General features: G+C 57.7%; 8 protein-coding genes across 8 annotated transcripts; 5 read left to right on the forward strand and 3 right to left on the reverse strand.

Annotated features, from left to right (window-relative positions):
* Positions 1 to 1,049: 1,049 nt before the first annotated feature.
* Positions 1,050 to 3,128, forward strand: J3D65DRAFT_551044 (kinase-like domain-containing protein; the record flags this gene model as incomplete). The annotated part of the gene is made up of 2 exons (XM_066797021.1): positions 1,050 to 2,912; positions 2,967 to 3,128. 2 exons carry the CDS (start codon positions 1,050 to 1,052, stop codon positions 3,126 to 3,128), a joined length of 2,025 nt encoding a protein of 674 aa, XP_066657123.1.
* A 582-nt stretch (positions 3,129 to 3,710) lies between these two features.
* J3D65DRAFT_620041 (uncharacterized protein) lies at positions 3,711 to 5,093 on the forward strand. Its single transcript, XM_066799818.1, has 2 exons — positions 3,711 to 4,380; positions 4,572 to 5,093. Exons 1-2 carry the CDS (start codon positions 4,171 to 4,173, stop codon positions 4,788 to 4,790), a joined length of 429 nt encoding a protein of 142 aa, XP_066657124.1. The 5' UTR covers positions 3,711 to 4,170; the 3' UTR covers positions 4,791 to 5,093.
* A 3,198-nt stretch (positions 5,094 to 8,291) lies between these two features.
* J3D65DRAFT_620050 (uncharacterized protein) lies at positions 8,292 to 8,746 on the forward strand. The gene has a single exon (XM_066799819.1). It carries the CDS (start codon positions 8,454 to 8,456, stop codon positions 8,733 to 8,735), a length of 282 nt encoding a protein of 93 aa, XP_066657125.1. The 5' UTR covers positions 8,292 to 8,453; the 3' UTR covers positions 8,736 to 8,746.
* J3D65DRAFT_300544 (uncharacterized protein) lies at positions 8,742 to 11,132 on the reverse strand. The gene has a single exon (XM_066795192.1). The coding sequence runs from the start codon at positions 10,991 to 10,993 to the stop codon at positions 8,747 to 8,749; it is 2,247 nt and encodes a 748-aa protein (XP_066657126.1). The 5' UTR covers positions 10,994 to 11,132; the 3' UTR covers positions 8,742 to 8,746.
* A 399-nt stretch (positions 11,133 to 11,531) lies between these two features.
* J3D65DRAFT_666532 (S-adenosyl-L-methionine-dependent methyltransferase) lies at positions 11,532 to 12,343 on the forward strand (the record flags this gene model as incomplete). Its single annotated transcript, XM_066802934.1, has 2 exons — positions 11,532 to 11,621; positions 11,690 to 12,343. 2 exons carry the CDS (start codon positions 11,532 to 11,534, stop codon positions 12,341 to 12,343), a joined length of 744 nt encoding a protein of 247 aa, XP_066657127.1.
* Positions 12,344 to 12,527: 184 nt separating this feature from the next.
* Positions 12,528 to 15,080, reverse strand: J3D65DRAFT_620053 (Ssl1-like-domain-containing protein). The gene is made up of 2 exons (XM_066799820.1): positions 14,551 to 15,080; positions 12,528 to 14,218 (listed from the first exon to the last, which is right to left on the reverse strand). The coding sequence occupies exons 1-2, from the start codon at positions 14,769 to 14,771 to the stop codon at positions 12,919 to 12,921; spliced, it is 1,521 nt and encodes a 506-aa protein (XP_066657128.1). The 5' UTR covers positions 14,772 to 15,080; the 3' UTR covers positions 12,528 to 12,918.
* Positions 15,081 to 15,193: 113 nt separating this feature from the next.
* On the reverse strand, positions 15,194 to 16,521 carry J3D65DRAFT_620055 (chitin synthase III catalytic subunit). Its single transcript, XM_066799821.1, has 3 exons — positions 16,129 to 16,521; positions 15,737 to 16,070; positions 15,194 to 15,690 (listed from the first exon to the last, which is right to left on the reverse strand). The coding sequence occupies exons 1-3, from the start codon at positions 16,216 to 16,218 to the stop codon at positions 15,476 to 15,478; spliced, it is 639 nt and encodes a 212-aa protein (XP_066657129.1). The 5' UTR covers positions 16,219 to 16,521; the 3' UTR covers positions 15,194 to 15,475.
* J3D65DRAFT_620061 (uncharacterized protein) lies at positions 16,301 to 16,655 on the forward strand. Its single transcript, XM_066799822.1, has one exon. It carries the CDS (start codon positions 16,357 to 16,359, stop codon positions 16,645 to 16,647), a length of 291 nt encoding a protein of 96 aa, XP_066657130.1. The 5' UTR covers positions 16,301 to 16,356; the 3' UTR covers positions 16,648 to 16,655.
* Positions 16,656 to 18,293: the final 1,638 nt, after the last annotated feature.

Here is an 18,293-nt window from a genome sequence, read left to right on the forward strand (position 1 = left end):
ACTGAGACGAGCCACCTACCACTCACCTCGCACCACCACCACCACCACCACCACCACGCCCACCACAACCACGACGCTCAACCATCACCACCCCTCTTCCGGCCGTTTCCTCGCTCTCTCGCCATCCTCGTCCGTACACTCGTCCAGGCTCCACCCGTCCGTCGCGCCCCGTGACTCACTACCTGCTCTCGGTCGCATCTCGGCTGCTGAGCCTCGGACTCGTCCGGCCGCTTTGACCTCGCACGTCATCACCGGTTCCATGCTCTGAGCCACCACGTCGACTCACACTTGACTCCTCGTCTCTGCTATACATTCCCCTCCGGAGCTCTTTCATCGGTCCTCAAAGAACCTTCGCACGCCACCGCCAACCGCTCCGATTCACCCTGCTGCTATCTTGGGCTGCGACCACGGACCTCCTCTTTGTTTTGGACACTCAACCCCACGCTACGCACGCCCTTGCGTCCTTTGTCCTCCTCCCTCCAACTCTTCCCCTCTAAACCTACGACTCACGACCTCCGCCTCCACCACTCCTCCTCTTCGACTTTGAGCGTTTCCTGCACTTCGACCACAACATCCTTCTTCGGCCACCCTTCCCGGAGGCCTCCTACACCTCGACGGTTCCTTTCCTACACTCGTTGATCCGGGTTCACCCTACTCCAAATCTAATACGTCAAATGCCAACATCCACACTCCTTTCCTTCCCTTGTCTTTGAAGCTCTTCCTCCTTCCTCCTTTCCGTCTTCCGGCCTTTCCGCTCGACCCTCTGTGCATATCCTCGGTCACGAAACTATACCACCTTTAGCGATTCGGAGTCTTCACCTAAAAGCGGTGTTTCCTTGCTCCTCACGACTTTTTTCACCTCTCGGCCTTTCAAATCTACGAAAATTTACATCTGTATCATTCTTCTTCCCACTCCAAGTCCTTCGGATCAAAAGCACAATAGACTTGGCTTGTTTGCTTTCTGCTGAGCGGATTGTCGGCTTGCTTTTCAAAAATCATCTCTCTGCCTTTTCACCTCTCAAGATCGGACCGCGCTCGACTCGGCTACAATGGAGTGCATGAGAACCCAGTTCCAGGAGGGCACCATCTTGGATGGGCGCTTCGAGACCATCTCGGCCCTCAACCACGGATCTTTCGGCATGGTCTTCATGGCCAGAGATCTCCACACGGACGACATGGTTGCCGTCAAGTGCCTGACCAAGACCTCGGGCGCCACCATCAACGCATCAACATATCCTGTTGACGAGTATTCCGAGGAGCTGGCCATCCACCGTTCCCTCAATGCGCACCCCAACATTGTCAACCTGATTCACACCTTTGAGAGCCCGAACCACATCTACCTGGTTCTCGAGCTTTGCCCGAATGGCGACCTTTACGAGGCCATTCGTCTCGGCAGAGGCCCTCTCGAAACGGAACACGTGCGGGACTTTATGCACCAACTAATCAGCGCCATTGAGTTCATGCACGACAAGGGCATCTACCACCGGGACATCAAGCCTGAAAACATCTTCCTGACTCAGGACGGAAGTATGAAGCTCGGTGACTTTGGCCTTGCCACCACTGACAAGTTGTCCTTCGAGTCTGCCGTCGGTAGCGACCGCTACATGGCACCTGAGCAGTACGACTGCGGCACCACCGGATACTCGCCTGCAAAGGCCGACATCTGGGCCGTGGGCATCTGCTTGTTGAACGTCCTCTTCTCACGCAACCCCTTCGCTACCCCCACCGTCTCGGACCCTCTGTTCCGGGACTTTGTCAGCGACCGCCAGTCCCTCTTCGACGTGTTCCCCAACATGTCCCAGGACACCTTTGAGATTCTCGTTCACTGCCTCGCCATCGACCCGGCCAACCGATCTCTCGAGGCCGTCAAGGAAGCCCTCGACCGTGTCATCACCTTCACTACCGACGATGAGACGCTCGACGACTTTTGCGTCGAAGACAGGGAGGTGGTTGGTGTCACGGCCAACCGCGAGCCTCTGCGCACTCCATCGGTCAGCACTGCCCAACCTACTCTGGACGGTTCTTTCCCTTGGGCAAAGGCTCTGGCCATGACCCCACCTCAACCCGTCCGCAAGCTCTCGGCCATTCCCGACGACGACGACGACATTTCCGAAGATCTCTTCCCCGCGTCGGAGCGCCGCTCTCAAGACTGGTGCTCCCTCAAGCCCGAGTCTGCTTCGATTGTGTCTTTTGTCGACTCGGGTTTGGGCATTTCGCTTCAGTCCTCTCACAATGTTTCCAAGCCCCGTCCCATCCATAACCCGGCTTCCCGCCCCATGGCCATTCCCGGCTCGATGCCTGCTCGACCCATGCCCAACATGGCGTCGGTGCTCGGCCTTAAGCAGGACATGGTGTCGAAGAGCTGGAGCGACCTGTGGGACGAGGAAGAGGAGGAGATTGAGAATGCCTTCCAGCAGAAGCTTGGTTTCGCCGAGCGTGTGTTTAGCCACGAGACGGGCTCTGGCCGCACCACGCCTCGGGCTGGGCTTCGCGAGGTCAAGGACCCGGCTGCCATTCACAATAGCCGCAATCGCAGCCCGCCTGCGGCACCTCGCGTCATCAACGAGCAGACTGGCTTCGTCTTTGAGGATCTCCACCACGAAGACGACGAGGAGCCCAAGGAACAGCAAAAGCCTGCCCCCAAGCGCATCGTCAAGACTACTGTCGAGTCGACATCGACGCCCAAGTACTCTCCGCCAAAGAAGCGAACCGGCTTCGACATGGCCGAGAGGTGGGCGGCGCTCGGCGACAAGCGACGAGCTCCTCAATCGCCGAGCTCGGTCAAGACGGCCACTCCGGCGAGCATCGGCGGCACCAAGCGCGCCCTTGCTCTGGACTGGAAACGGGGTCTGGCAGTTGGAGAACACGCACCACTTCACGGCAGCGGCGAACATTTGGGCGTTTTTGGAAAGGTACAGGTTAGTGGTGGTGGACATGTGCAGCAGCCACACCACAAGGGACAGCAGCAGCAGCAGCAGCAGCACCAGGATTGGAGTTTGAGCAAGGACTGGCGTCGACATGCGACGCACCACCACGTTGTGGGTGCGCAGTCTTGCGGTCGCAGCGTCGTCGCTGACGACATTGGCGACCTTGAGTGGGTTGGAGGTTGGCACGACCTCCACTTGTAGTTCTGCAGCAGCCATGGGAGAGCATTTTTTTCTTCTTCTTCTGACGGGGGTTTTCCTTTTCCCTTTTTCCTTCTTACTTTCTACTCATCTCACTTGCCTGTACGTGAATAGTCACGGTCAAAACAAAAAAAAGTCTTGAGTGGGAAGGGAAAGGAAAGGAAAGGATGGGATAGGATAGGTGGATGGTTGGCTGGTTGGTTGGCTGCAGAACTCGTATCTATGCGTTTCGATAGTTTGCCGTTGAGACGACTCTCGCCGAATGCTAGATTTACCCACTTATTCTACTGTGTCTCTGATGAAATTGTGAAGGCGTGAAGGTGCTTTGCTTTGGTGGTGCATTGTTTACCCGATTGCTCTTTGGGGAGGGTGTGCAAACAGTGTGGATAAACAGTACCTATATGAACGCTGCATGTACTGCATGTGCATACGTGAATCATCTACCCACCTATCTACCATCTACCTGTCAACCTATCCTATCCCGTCACCAGCGTGTGTTCTTGAGGACACGGTAGGTAGGTAAACATTGCTCGCGAGCTCCGTTTCGCTTCGGCTCCCCACGCCGCCGCCGTGCCCTGCCCTGTCCTGCCCTGTTCTGCCCTCCGTCAGTTGGTTGGTTGGTTGACGCCACATTTTTCCTCTGGCGGAAGCTACTTCGGCGGACGCTAGGTAGGTCGGGCTCGGCCGAGGGCTTGGGCGTGGGCGTTTGTGGGGGGCGTGGCCGCCGGAGATTATAGCCTGACAGCGCTGCTTGCTGTATCTATCCCTTTGTTCCGGCCTGCGTGTGTATTTTTCTGATTGGAGTACGGTAGACGTGAGGGAGTTGGGTAGGGTGCGGTAAGGTAGGTAGGTACGTAGGTAGGTAGGTATGTGTGGACAGACACGCGGTGAGCCGCCACCACGTGCGTGCGTGCTGCCCTGTCTTCGGTTCCTACTACTGCCTTCGCAACCAGCTACATGCACATGTCCAAAGTTACCCACCTACCTACCTAGCTAGGTAAGGTAGTAGGTAGGTCTGTATGTAGAATGCGAGAGAGGTAGCTTTATGGCCATTCCATTCCACCCACCCCTCTCTCTCTCTCTTTCTCTCTTGCCTTCTTTGCTTGCTCTCCAGGCATTCCACTCCATTCCATTCCATTCCAAACCATGTGCAACGCAGCTCGCGAGCGCGTGTGTGCATGCGTGGCCGTGTCCCCTTCCTCTGCCTACCTCACCTATGCACCTACCAACTACAAAAAACAAAGGAAAGAAGGAAGTGAGTGCTACGTGCAATCCTCTCCCACGTGTTTTGCCGCCACCCTGCTGCTCGAATACCTTTCATACATGCCATGGCAGCTCCGTCTTCTAGTCTGGCTCTGGCTCTGGTTCTGGCTCCCGGTTCCGATAGTAGCAACGGAAGTAGAGTAGCCTAGCCTCGTGGCGTCGCTGACGGCCGCCGAACGATAGACCGATGAACGGACCACAGAAAGGAACGGAAGGTGGAAGAGAGAAGGAAGGAAGGGTCCAGCTGCCTGCCGGCGCTCGTGCGTACGGTACGGTACCTGGCGCTACGCTACATGCGTGCGTGCGTGCGTGCGTGCGTGCGTGGGCGCGCTATACGCCTCGTCTACCACGGTCGGCGAGGGCTTGCGTACACTGCCCGCCTGCCCGCGGGCGTCGAGCTGAAGGGGAGCTTAAGGGGGGATGGGGAGCTGGGGAGATGGTGATGAGCGGATCTGCTGCGGCGGGGCGTGGGCGCGGAGCAGGAGAAGATGACAATGACGAGGAGAGAGCATTGTGAGGGAGAGACGAGGCGGAGTTATTTGGATGGGAAGTGTGGAGATGGTGATGAGCAGAGGTCGGTTGGGGTGACATGGCGAGTGAGGGGTTTGGTTGTTGTGGTGTTGTTGTTGTTGTTGTTTACTGATTGCCTGACGTAGGTAGTAGGTGCGTAGGTGCGTACAAACACGCAGGTCGATACCTCAGGCGTTGTTGGTTGCGCCCAATGAAACAAGAGGCAGCGTTGATGTTTTCTTCTCCGCCTAATCAATCAGGGTGCTTGCTGCCCATTTGCGCGTGTCCCCTAGGTACCCATCATCCACGTCGTCGTCGTCTCCATCCACCACCACCGCATCACCACCGCATCACCACCAAAGACCCCACTCAAAACCAACATCAACGACAGCAGTCCTAACAAACTTTCTCCAGCCGTCTTCAGTGCCCCATGCCCTCTCCCCTGCCCCTGTCTCTTCTCTTCCCCTGCCTGTCCAACCGACCCTGCCCTACCGAACAAAAAGCTTCTCCCCTAGCCGGCCCTCCGCCCTACCCTGCCCTACCCACCACAGGGCAAAGGGCAAAGACAAAGGCACGGACAAAAGGCAAAACGCGTGCGCCTCTGCCTCAATGCGCTCACCAGCAAGGCATCCACATACGCAATTGCAGGCATGACGGCCTTTGCGGGTGTCTTTTTCGGGACATGTGAAGACGGACGGGGGTAGGCGATCCGACCTCGTCAGGGACTGTCTGTCTCACAGGCCGCGACGACAACATCAACACTTCCAATCGCCTCGCTGATCTCTAGGGCCAGGAGAAGGAGTCGGCCCTTACGAACAAGAGCACGTTGTATCCAGCGAGGCCTAGATCAGAGCCGCCCACGCGACCTGCGCTGTCCACCACCCAATCGGTCAGTTAAGCAGCACTGGTGCTTCCGCGCGTCCCTATCTCCCCTCCCAAACCTCCATCGCCTCATCGCCATCGCCATCGCATGCTTTCTTTCTTTCTTTCTTTCTGTCTGTCTCTCAGCGGCAACGAACCCAACCAATCCCATTGCAATAGTCAAAAAATCATCGAGCCAAGTCAGGTCAAGCGCACACACACTTTTCCAGAAACGCGGCGGCGGCGCGCGCGCGCGCGCGGCCTCCTGCCTTCAATTTTCCGCCCGCTTGGGTCGGGTCGGTCGCGGAATAGCCTCCTCGTGTTCCTACCGCGCTGTCGGATCCTCCCTCAGCTAGGTAGGAATCGAGACAAACGAGAGGCGGCGGCCAGGGCCAGTCGGATCGGCGGGGATCTCTGTCCAGTGAGTGAGAAAGACGAAAGATAATCGTTGCTTGGTTGGGCTGGTTAGTTGATTCTGCTGTCTGTGTGTCGTGGAGCAAACGAATGAGATTTGTTTGATCGGGTGTGTTTTGTGATTGGCGGACATGTGAGAAAGATGAAATGAAATGAAATGATATGGAAAGGGCTGGCGGGTAGGCGGGTAGGTTGGTAGGGTTTGTCTGAGGTTGGATCACAATCAACGAGGCTGGCTGGCGCGGAAGCGGGTGTCTCTGCTACAGCCGTTTGGATTGGACAGATGAAATTTGTTTTGATGCCGTGGGTTTGGCGTCTATCTGTCTGTCTGCGTGGGAGTGGAGAGCTACTGTGGAGAGCTACTGTGGAGAGCTACTGTGGTGCTGTGACGTAGGTGCGTAGGGCATTGAGGTGTTTACTGCGGCTGCGGTTCCTCCTCGATGGTAGGGAAGGAAGTTCGTACATATTGTGGGGTATTTTACTTGCACTCATACTCCGTGAATGTGTCCACGCGTCTGTCAAAGACAACGCGGATCACCTTGCCTACCCACAGTATTGCCCACATCCAGTCGCCCTCGTGGCTTCATACCTCCATCCTGGCGCGCGAGCGAAGGGCAAGAACGCAACGCAGACGCGGCAGCGTTCAAAAGCTGCTAGCGGTATGCAGACGCGACCAAGACGAGCGAGCTACATACAACACATACCTAGCGTATGCAGGGCGCGCGCGGGGGGGCAGCGGGCCGTCGGTCGTTGACGGTCAACGGCTGGGCGAGGGCGAGAGGATCGGGAGATGAAGCGTCACACGCACACTCTGCGGGACAGCCAAAGCCGGAGTGGAGTGACGAGAGACTGACTGATTGACTGAGGGAGGGAGGAAAGGCACCACCACCACTCCATCTCAAGCGCCTTAGACGGCTAGCGACAGGATCTGTGTGCGTCCGGCTCATTTCGTCTGGTCCGGCTCGTCGGCGGCAGACACGCAGACCAGCCATGCAGACGACGGGATAGTCAGTGTGGATGGCCATCGGTGATGGCCTGCAGTGCAGTGCAGTGCGGCACTCACTCATTCACCAGCACCGCACAACCAACCACCCCACCACCCGAAGAGCTCCTCCCCTCCAGACACAGCTGCACTCTAGGCCTGTAGCCATAGCTCCCCGCAAGCCAAGCATCACCCATGCCACTCCCCCCAACCAGACCCTGCGGCGCCCCGGCGGGGCGCAGTCGAAGCCAAAGCCAAAAAGTCAATCTATTAGAGTGTGCGCTGCTGCGCGCTGCTCATCTCAATTCATTTCTTCCTTCGTGATTTCGTCGTGATGGAGGGGTGGGCGGACCGAGGGGGTTGACGGAGAGAAGGAGGGATGGAGGGTTGGCACTGCGACTGAGTTTGAGCTGCGTGCTGTGTATTGGCTTTGGTGGGTGGTGGTGGTGGTCGGAAAGATGCGGTGTGGTGAGCTGGGGTGGGGTGGGATGGATGGGTAGAAGGTCGCGGGCGGGCAGTAAAGGGCAGCAAGGTGGTGTGTGTGTGTGTGTGCAAGGTACTGCACACATGGGAGGAGCCGAGATGAGCACCTATTGCACGATGCTATTATCGTCGTTGTTGCGGCAGCTGACCATCTACACATCCAAACATCCCATCTCGTCGACAAACCTCCTCACCGCTCCCGCTTTTCCCCTGATCTGATCGCGCGCCCTCTACGACTACTCCATATCGAAGCACCCCTTCCCCCCTTTCTCAACTCTCCCCTCTTTACCAATCTCCCCCTTTTTCCACCTCTACGTTCGTTATTTCACTGCCCCCTGTTCCCCTGTTGCTCCCCACCTTTGCATTCCTTCGGTTCATTCGGTTCATCCACCGACGTCTCCACCGCACCCCCTGAGCCGAGTGACGCACGCCGGCCCGTCCCGCCTCGCACACATCCACATTTGCCCCGCTTTTCATCGTTGGCAAAAAGGTTGCTGCAAGAGGAGGACGAATATCTATAGATAGGACAGAGAGAGACAGTGGCTAGTCAATTGCGCGACGTGCTTTCCATTCTCCACGAATTCCTTAACTCCACGCTCAAGTAGCAGAAGAAATCAGGGTATGCGATATCCAAATCCATTTCATTAAGCAGAAACTCCTCCATAATGTGCATCACATCTACGCCGTCCAAGCATCCATCATCCATCTACAAACGCAATCCAGCCAGTGACGCTTTCCGATGAAACTCCCCTTCCTACCCGATAGAATGACAGTTGAGGAATTGAACAGAAGGAAAGGAAGGCACCGCTTCGAAAATGATGGCTCCGCTCAGCGCTCATTGGGTATCGTGGCCATGCATGCTGGCGACGTTGACGCGCTCTACAAAAAACAAAAGGAGAGAAAGGGAAGAAAGGCCGAAAGGGAGGACTGTAATTCTAATCATTCGTCTGCGCCGGTCTAATGCGGGGAATGTTGTTGTTGCTGCTGCTACTGTACTGTGTTGTACTGTGTTGTGTCGTCGCCATGCCGGATGCTCTACTGTATATATACGATACGGAACGTTCGCTCGTGCGACCGTGTCATATTCTCTTTCCTAGAACGCGCGGGCTCAAAACTTGCTGGACCGGTGGTTGTTCTGCTTGTGCTTCTTGAAACCAGGCGACGGCTGAGCGTCGCTAAACTTCCTCTTCTTCTGGAAGCCCGCGTCGCTGCGCTTCAGAGAGCTGGATTTGCTGGGCTGCGCGGTATTCGACTTCGAGGTGTTTTGCTTGCTGTTCTTGGCCGAGCTGGTCTTGCTGCTGCTGCTGCCCGTGGGTTTGGGCTTGGACGCGCCATCTTCGGCGAGTGGGCTGGCGTCGCCGTCCCGGAGCCGGGTGTAGAACAGCACGTACGGAGTGCTGTCGCGGTTCCGCTTGTCGTGCGGTTGCAAGAGGTCGCTGAAGTTTATCGACTGCACGCTTGAATCGGAAATTTGGCGCACGCCCTTGGGCGTCACTGTCCGGGCGAGGTAGTGGCCGAACGACAATTCGCCCCACTGCAAAACCACGCCGCTCAAAGAGTACCGCGCCTTTTCGTCCTCGCATCCTGAGGCGAGATATTTGGAAAAGTCGAGTACCGGAGGATATATGACGGGGTCATCGATCTTGATGTTTTTGGGCACGGCCCTCTTGCCCTTCCCCACCATTCGGGAGGTGAAGCGCCGGAGGTGGATGATCATGATCTCTGGGAGCTGGGTGAACGAGGTGCGGCGGTTGACTGTCATCCCTTCTTCCGGTTTCTTCCCCTTCTCCAATTTCGAGTAGTAGCTGCATTGCTTGTTCTCGCAATATACACCTTCCATTCTTTCGTGCAGCAAATGCCTTTCGATGCAGGCTTCCAGGCGGTTCCTTTGGCCCGCTTGGATAGAGACCGACATGTGCACGTCTTCGGCCAAAGTGCGTGAAACGCGTCGACATTTTGTGCAGGCCCAAGTCTTGCTCATTCCAAATCCAAAGATGCTTCTATACTGGAAGGTATCCATCTGGTTGTGGGTTGGAAGGACATTGAGCATCCATAGACAGAATTCGTTTGCGTCCTGTTGGTTCGAGAAGTCTTTTTTTGAATCAGCGCCCATTGGAAATGTCGACGTGGAGAAAGCAATCTTCTTCATGGTCAAGTCGAAGTATCTGGTAGCGTCCAGCAACTCCTGCTTGCCTTTTGGCGTCCAGTATGCCTCGGCAAGTCCGATCAAAGCACAAGCGAAACAAGCTGTCGCCTTCGTGATTCTTGGTTTGCCCTTGACCGTTTCCTGTATTTCTCCAGGACAATGTTTTGAATGGTTGCGCCGGTGTGTACTGAGCCAGGTAACAAACACGGGAATGTTGAGGAGACACTGCAAAACACTGCGACGGTAGCAGAAGACGCCTGGATTGAACAAGCCATACCCACCGACGTTGGGATTGGGCCATCGGCGGTCCAGGCTGTCGAGGAATTGCCGACGTCGAGCTCGCTCGTCTGCCATTTCCGTCTTCTTTCCGGTAAGAGACTGTCCAGCAGTCCTGTTCGGCTTAGTTGCGTCCTTTTGAGCGGAAGAAACCTGAGGTTTTGCCGACTCTTTCTTGCGGGATTCCAGGGGAGCCCGATCAGCCTGTGCCTGCTCAACAGGTGCTTTCGTCTTAGACTTCAAATCCGGAGTGCTAGTCGTGGACTGCTGCTGTTGCTGCGCGGAGGCTTGCTTCTTGGCCTCGCGCTTCTCTTGCTTCGTCGGATTTTGCTTCTCGCTGCTAGTCGTATCTTGCTGCAGCAAAGACGCTCTCTTCCTCTCACGCCTCTCCTTCTTCGTCGCGACACGCTTCCTCTCGCTGTCGAGCGCGGTCTCTGATGCGGGAGACGAAGGCGGCGTATCAACAACGGGGCCAGACTTGCCGCGCACCTCGTCGCGATCAAAAATCGACGGCGGTCTGGTCGAAGAACTAGACGACTCTGACGTCTCACTGCTCGCCTCTTGCTCTTTCCTCTTGATCAAGCTGATCTCAGGCCGGGTTTTCTTGGCGGGCGGTTTGGAATGCTGGTTTGGCGATTTGGGGTGATGCGATTGCTGCAGCGCCGCCGCAGGAGTAGATATATACGGCGAATTGGTGGCGTCCATTTTTGGAGAGACGACGGGCTCGGCCATGGTGGTGGACAAAGGGTGCTTGTTCGTCGTGCTCTTGCTGGTGCTGCTGCCGGGGTGGCGCCCAATGCGCTCGTCAAAGAATCGCGACGGGTTGGTCGATGTTGAAAGAAAGACGATGCTGCTGCGGCGGCGGCGGCGTCTGGACCGCTGGAGCGAGGCGGACCGCGCGAGGTCTTTGGTCTTGATCTTTGTCAAGGCCATTGTGAAGAGAAGGCGGCTCGGTGTGAAAACGCGCGCGGTTGTGAAAAGCTGGCCGCAGAATACACAATGTGAAGAGCAGAAGCCAACGACAAAGGGACCGGGGGCCGCCTGTTCTATGTAGGTACGGTAGTGAAGGCAAGACTCAACAGGGCAACGAACGCCCTTATTCAACGTGACCTGACCTCAGCACGAAGAGACGGATGGCGTGGCGGCGCGGACCAGAAGACGAGACGGTATCTCGCGCAGGGCAAGAGAGAGACAAAGAGAGACGGACGGGATGCAAAAGGGAAGCAGATTGGACGCGGCGACAAAGACAGCGAACGGAAAAAATGACCTCGACCCAAAAAGTCGGCGCGAAAGGAAAAAAACAGTCGAGGGCGCGAATGAAGCTCGGGTAGGGATGTGGCTTGAGCCACCAAGGCCGCTTTTTTCGCGTCCTGCGCCACACCCGCCCAGCCACACGTCTTTCAACAGCCAGTGGATGCTCTCCAACCAACCAATTCGTACGTCGACGAATACTCCCACCACGCCCTCCACCATGGTTGACCACGGCCCCGCCTACGAAAACGACCATGTCCACACCGTCTACGAGCAGATCGCCTCGCACTTTTCCTCCACGCGCTACAAGGTAGCTCGCCGCTCTTCACTCCCGCCGTCTCGCGCCCCCAACACAACCAACTGACCACCACCCAGTAGCCATGGCCCATCGTGGAGCGCTACCTCCGCGCCCTGCCCGCAGGCTCCATCGGCCTCGACATCGGCTGCGGCAACGGCAAATACCTCTCCGTAAACCCCGCCCTCTACATCGTGGCCTCGGACCGCTCGACCAACCTGGCGCAAATCGCGACGACGCGCCAGCCGCCGCACGGTAGCGTCGTCGTCGCCGACACGCTGGCGCTGCCGCACCCACTCGCGCGCTTCGACTTCGCCATTTGTATTGCTGTCCTGCACCACCTGTCGACGGCCGCGCGGCGCGTCGCCGGGCTGCGCGAGATCCTGGCGCACCTGCGCGCCGACGAGGGTTGCACGGCGCTTGTGTACGTGTGGGCGCTGGAGCAGAAGAACAGTCGGCGTGGGTGGGATGAGGGCGGAGAGCAGGACGTCATGGTGCCGTGGGTCATGCAGGGCGGCAACAAGCCCAAGGCCAAAGCAAAAAATGCGAACCAAAGGGATGCTGTGGATGATGAGGCTCAGGATCAACCGCCCGAGGAGCCGAAGACGTTCCACCGCTATTACCACCTCTACCGGAAAGGCGAGCTGGAGGCGGACGTTGCGGCGGCGGGGGGCGAGGTGGTCGAGTCGGGGTATGAGAAGGATAACTGGTGGGCTGTCATGAGGCGGAAAGAATAGAGAGGGACATCTGGTGCGGGATGTTCAGCTACCAGGTACCTACCCTATCTATACGAAAGAGGGAGGAAAAGAGGGAAGCTTCGGCTGAGTGTCAGCCGTACCTGTTTGCACGGCATACATCCATTCGCCGCTTGCCTGCATAAGTGTTTGCTGTTGCTCCGCTTCCTCGTCAATCGGGACAGCGGGGATGTGCGCTTGGAGCAGAACGTCTGCCCTTGTGTACTAGACGCGTGGACAACCTTGATTGAGAGATTGAGGATGTCTGATCAGTCAACTGGTCTGCTCTATTCTGCTCTGTTCAGATCTGGTCTGGTCTGGTCTAATCCGATCCAATCACTCGCATGGATCTTGATCAATCCCAGTTCATCCATTGACAACCAAGCCATCTGCCATATCTCTCCATGTCTAACAAAACGCCATCTGCCCTGCCCTGCTCTGTTCCGCTCCCCTCCAATCCCATCTGGTATCGTCTATGCGCAATCAAGTCTCGCTCCCTCCTCCCTCCATGCCACCCTCCATGCATCCATCCAATCACCAACCATCGTCCACATACCTCCGTAAGGACTTTTAGGACTTTACACCCCATTAGCACCCCCGCCGCCATTCTCCGCTGCTGCTCCCCCCTTAACGATGCCACTCAAGCACCCGGGGCAATTATGCGCCACCTCATGACAAAAGAGGTCGCAATCGACGCAGAAATGGCACCCGCAGCTGTCGCACTCGTACCGCGACGACTCGCTAGCCGCGGCCTCGGCGCCGACGATTTCCGCGTCAGCGTCAGGGTCCTCAGCGTCGACAGTGTTGCTGTTGTTGTTGGGGCCATCTCGCCGCTTGTGCGCCGTGCCATTCGCCGCGGCGGAACTCTTCCTGCGCTTCGCCGCCGCCGGCGACGACGGCGGCACGGGCGGAAAAGGCGTCAGGCAGCTGGCGCACTCGGACGAGGCGACCTTGCGGGCGCGGTCCCACGAGACGGGCGACCAGTTGCGCAGCGGGAAGAGGTGGTGGTAAGAGCGGGCGAGGTGGGTCGACAGGATGAGCGTGAGGCCGCACGACGGGCACGTGGCGGGGAGGGCGCAGACCTTGGCCTTGCAGCGCGAGCAGAGGTAGCCGCCGCGCGTGAGGGCGCCGTGGCAGGCGCAGATGGTGGCGTCGTGCTCGGTGATGCGGCTGGGGAAGCCCATCATGAGGAGGGAGGCTGGGTTGGCGTTTTCTTCTGCGGCGGCAGTGGCAGTGGTTGTTGTTGGTGCAGTATCCCGGATGACGGGCGGCGTCGTCGTCGCCATGAGTAGATCGCGGAAATGCAGTTGGTCCAGCGCTACCCCATACACCGTCTCGTCGCCGCCGTTGGTGCGCGCGCATATCTCCTGGCAGATTTTGAGCCGCCCGCCCATGCCGATGATGTTGACTCGGATCTTGTCCTTGACGCACGCGCGTATCGTGGCGAAAATGTCCCCTGGGTCGACTGACAGCAGTGCTCCCAAGATGATGATGACCTCGCGCGTTCCGTGGCTGGGCGTGTGGTACAGCGCCGCGCGGCACTGCTCCAGCGCATTTTGAAGGGAGGGACTGCCCCGGGGCTCCTGGTAATCGGCCTGCCGCGAGTCGCGGAGCTTGCGCAGCGGCGTAATGTGGTCGTTGGGGTTGCCGCTCAATTCACTGACGCGGTTGCAGAAGCCGTCATACATGCCCATGATGCTCATTTGGCTGATGGGGTTCTGCTCGAAAAATTCGCCCACAAACTCTTGCGCGTACTTGAGCACGGCCAGGTAGCGGTTCGGTCGAAAGTCTTTGTCCAACATGGCCTCGGATTGGTCGATGATGAGGACGACATGGCGGATGATGCCGCGTTGAAAGGGTTTGGTGTCTTGACGGAGTCTGGAAATGTCAGCTCAGTTCGTGTGACCATGTGAATGGAGGCAATGAGTAATGTCTGGCAATTACTCCTCTCTGGTCTTTGACTGTCCCCTGTATGAAAGCCACGCATTGTAGTATTGCCACGGGCTCGCCTTTTCCTCAACCTTTACAGCTCTTCTGTGAACCAGCGCGATATCCGCCGCCACATGCGTATGGCCCATACCAGCAAGAGAGCACCAGTGATGAAATCCAACGACAATCGTACAATGATTTGGTAATATACCATGGTGATGTTGAATAACAAGTCCAACTCTTTCCGGAGTTTGATGCCAGGCAAGAAAAGCGTAGCTTACCTCTTCCTCTTCTTCGCCTCTGGATTGTCATCCTCGTCAGGAAGCAGCCGACCGTCGGCGCCCTCGCGCAGCGTATCCTGCACGCCCTGCTCCCAGCGCTCCTTCCCGCGTCCCGAGTGTCCATTGCCGCGCTTCTTGCCCTTGGCCCGCGTGCCGTAGTCGTTTGTTCGGACAACGTCGTCGTCGGAGCCGTACACGAATTCTCCGTCAGAGTCGGCCATGGTGAGGTTGCTCGGCCAAGGAAGGCGAACGAGTGTGGTCGAGTGGTCAAGCTGGGGCGGCGGCTGCTACTGCCGACATGGAGTCTTGGACCAAAAACGAGCGTTGGGAGCCGACGAGGTTGAACCGTGTAGAGGTGAGGTGATGCGGCGGTTCCGCGACTTTGGTCGAAATTCACGCGCGCGCGCTGGAGGCCTTCGCAAGTGTGGGCGAGAGGCGCCGGCGGCGGGCGGGCAACGGGCGCAGAGACATCTGATGGAGCTGCCTGCGAGCTCGTCGGATTCTGGAACGAATCGAACGGAAGTTGGTCGGTGTCGTCACCTCCCAGGCCCCGACGTGCACGTGACGGCAAAGCTTAAATCGCATCGCCGCGGACAGTCCCGCCACAAGGCACGTCGCGCGATGCAGGGTCATTTTATGTATATTTTTGGCAGGAATTTGAGTAATTACGTGCCTGTCGGCACGGTAGAATCCATTACATGTCAGGGTCTGAAGCTCGTCTTCTATCTTCGTACAAAACGTCGTGGGGGGAATAAGGTATCCATGGCCAGGTTCTTTGCCCGGCCTTTCATCTCGTAAAAAAGGCACGCCGCGCTGTGCTCCGAATCGAAACAAAGAAAAACTTGACCGATTACTCCCAGCCGCCTTTACAACCGGTGCCAGCGCAAAAAGGCGAGTAATCAAAACGAAAACGTTAAAAGCAAACTCATGCGTAAGTCGAGCCCGATACGGGCATGGGCCAGTCGTCTTCTGTGATGCTGGACCAAAACACCCACACCATGACGACGGCACAGAGGGTGAAGAGCGTCTCGAATAGCCCGCCGTTGATCTTGCCGTTTGTCGAGTTGCACAGATGCACGCTGATGACATATTGGAATATTTGGCCAATGGCAAAGAGGAGGGCGGCGCCACCGAGGTATACTTCTGGGATTAGCCACGGATCGGACGAGGCAAACAATCAACTTACGCATCGGTCTCCTTTCTCCCAGAACCTGGATGACAAGGTAGGTTTCGACGGCGAAAAAGGCGACGAGGAAGATGAGCGGCACCAGCTGGTAGAGGGTGTAGAGGGAATAGGTGCGGTTTGGCGCGTTGAGGGTGTCGTCCCAGTAACCCGTCCAGCTGAAGCCCGTGTCCAGCGCAATGTAGCCGGTGCCGACAAAGAAGATGGCGGCCGAGACGGCGAGCAGGCCGACGGACAGAGGGGTGCCGTCGTCGAGAAGCTGGAAGCCGACGATGCCGTTGAGGAAGAGGACCCAGATGGTTGCGACGACGGCAGCGATGTGGATGGCGCTAAAGGCCTGTCAGGTTGTCAGCGGCAAGGCCAAGGGATTCAGGGTCGGGGGATCCATTCCATACCCTTCGCACGGCACCGTCGAGGGGAAATCCGCCGACGGTGAAGATCTCACATATGGAGATGAGGATGTAGCCAATGAGGAAGAGCTGCATTTCCCTGCGCCGTGTCAGACCTAACCAAAGTGGGCAGCCGATGGGGTGTAACGGCACCTTCTACCGACGGCGGCTCTCTTGAGCTCGGAGCGCCATAGCAAAAGAGCGGTGACTGCAATTGCGATTCCGCAGAGTAATATGGAGCCTGTTGTGGTGGTGTTGTTGTTAGCAGTGTGCTGGCGGTGCGGAGCAGCAGCAGCACTGACCAAGATTTGCCAGGTTACGGCCGCCGCTCAACGAGATGCCCGTCAGGTCGCACCCGTCGAAACCGGTGCCGCCGCGCGCAGGAGACTCGTTGAAGAGCTATTTCGGACGTGTCAGCGGTGGCAGAGCAGGGTTGGTGGGAGAGCGAGCGTGTCGGACGCACATTGCAGACTGTGGGCGGACGGGCGGTCAGCGTTAATTCCGGGGATTGGGGGAGAAATGTAGATCTGGAGAGACGAACCAGGAATTGTGGCAGCTCTGCTGCCCGAGTCGCGACAAAAGTCGTGGAAATTGCCATAGGCGGTCGAGGGCATTCTCGCGAGTGAAGTTGGCCCTTGGGCGCGAGAGAGGACGGGCGACGACGGAGGGTGGGGGAGAGCGAAACCAGGCTGGCTCCGTCGCGAGGGCGAGCCGTGGCAGTGGACGATGGGCTACCTCAGGATGGAGACGGATGGCGATGGGCGAGGCGAGGTGAGGTGAGGAGAGGACAAACGAGCGGGAGGGTGGGAGCGAGAGAGGACTGGTGCGGTGGTGGTGAGTCGACAGAGCAGAGCAGAACAGAGCAGAGCAGTTGGCGCAGCGCAGAGAGAGACGAGAGCAAAGCAAAGCAAAGCACGGTTCCAGTTGGCGCTGGGCTGGGCTGGGCTGCTGCCGTGGGTGAAGAGCAGGGGTCGCTGGCCTCTTGAGCGCGCTAACCCACAGCAACGCAACCTGAACCCGACCCGACCAAAAGCGGATGAGGTGGGTGGCTGCCGGCGGTGAGGACAATCGAAGCTCGGCGGAGGCTGGCGACAAAGTCAAAGCGACGTCTCTCTGACACGCTCTTCGTTGTTGTTGTTGCTGTTGTTGTTCGCCATGGTCAATGACAGGCTAGCAGTCTCCTCCAGTCTCCTCAGCACCCTCACCTCACACTACATACACACCTACATCCACTACGACCACTACGCCCACTACGGCACCGCCCACCCGGAACCCAACCAACATGTTCCCGGCCAACCTAATCGCCTTGAGCCCAACCTCGTCCACCTCTCCATCACGACAATCGCCATGGCCAATTGCTCACCATTACATTAATCCTGTTCTCCGCCGCCTTACCGTCTGCGTCCTCCGCTCCGGACATGTACCTTGCAGCGAAACCAGGCCCACGCCCCCTTGGCGCTCCCGTCGCCGTCGCCGTCGCCATCGCCGTCAAACGCTCCCTTTGTGCCCACGGCGCCCAACTGTGGCTGTCTCTTGTCGACCTTTTTGCGCCCGTGCCTGACGAGTGCGACTGATCAATTGTCTTATGTTGGTCCCGATCCCAATTCTCCTCCACCGTCACCAGAGACCACCATGAAACGGCGCCCTTTTGCCGTCGCCGTTATGCACCCACACTCCCCTAGCCGCCACGCCCAAACTCGTCTGGCTGCGTCCCCGACACGGCAGTGGCTCCGTATGACGATTGGTTGCGCCTCACTTCATTTCCCCTTCCTTGGTGGTCCACTCTCGCCAGGAGAACGTGCAACCTCTGCGCGTCCCTTTGTCGACGGCTGACCCAATAGTCCACCACACTATTTCGCTCCTAATTACCGGCTGGACACACACGATTCGGCTAGTCTTGCCATCATCGCCCGTCCATCTACAACGTCTGCGCCCCCCGTCGGCCGCTCCTTCATCTGCTGAAACAATCTCGACTTGATCATCGCCGGCAAGAAAATAATGCACCCGCGAACAAGCGCATTGTTTTTCAGGCGATCTGCAGTCAAAAGGCCATGGCATCCCCGTCTTTTCTTCGACCTGGCTTCGATCGACGCCGGGGCCTTGCAGACCCACAAGCGACTGACCACAAGCGACTGACCACGCCCAACAGCTGCCAACATGGACTTCTCGAA

Source organism: Phyllosticta citribraziliensis, assembly GCF_038025025.1.
Source record: "Phyllosticta citribraziliensis strain CPC 17464 chromosome Unknown J3D65scaffold_4, whole genome shotgun sequence".
NCBI lineage: Eukaryota > Fungi > Ascomycota > Dothideomycetes > Botryosphaeriales > Phyllostictaceae > Phyllosticta > Phyllosticta citribraziliensis.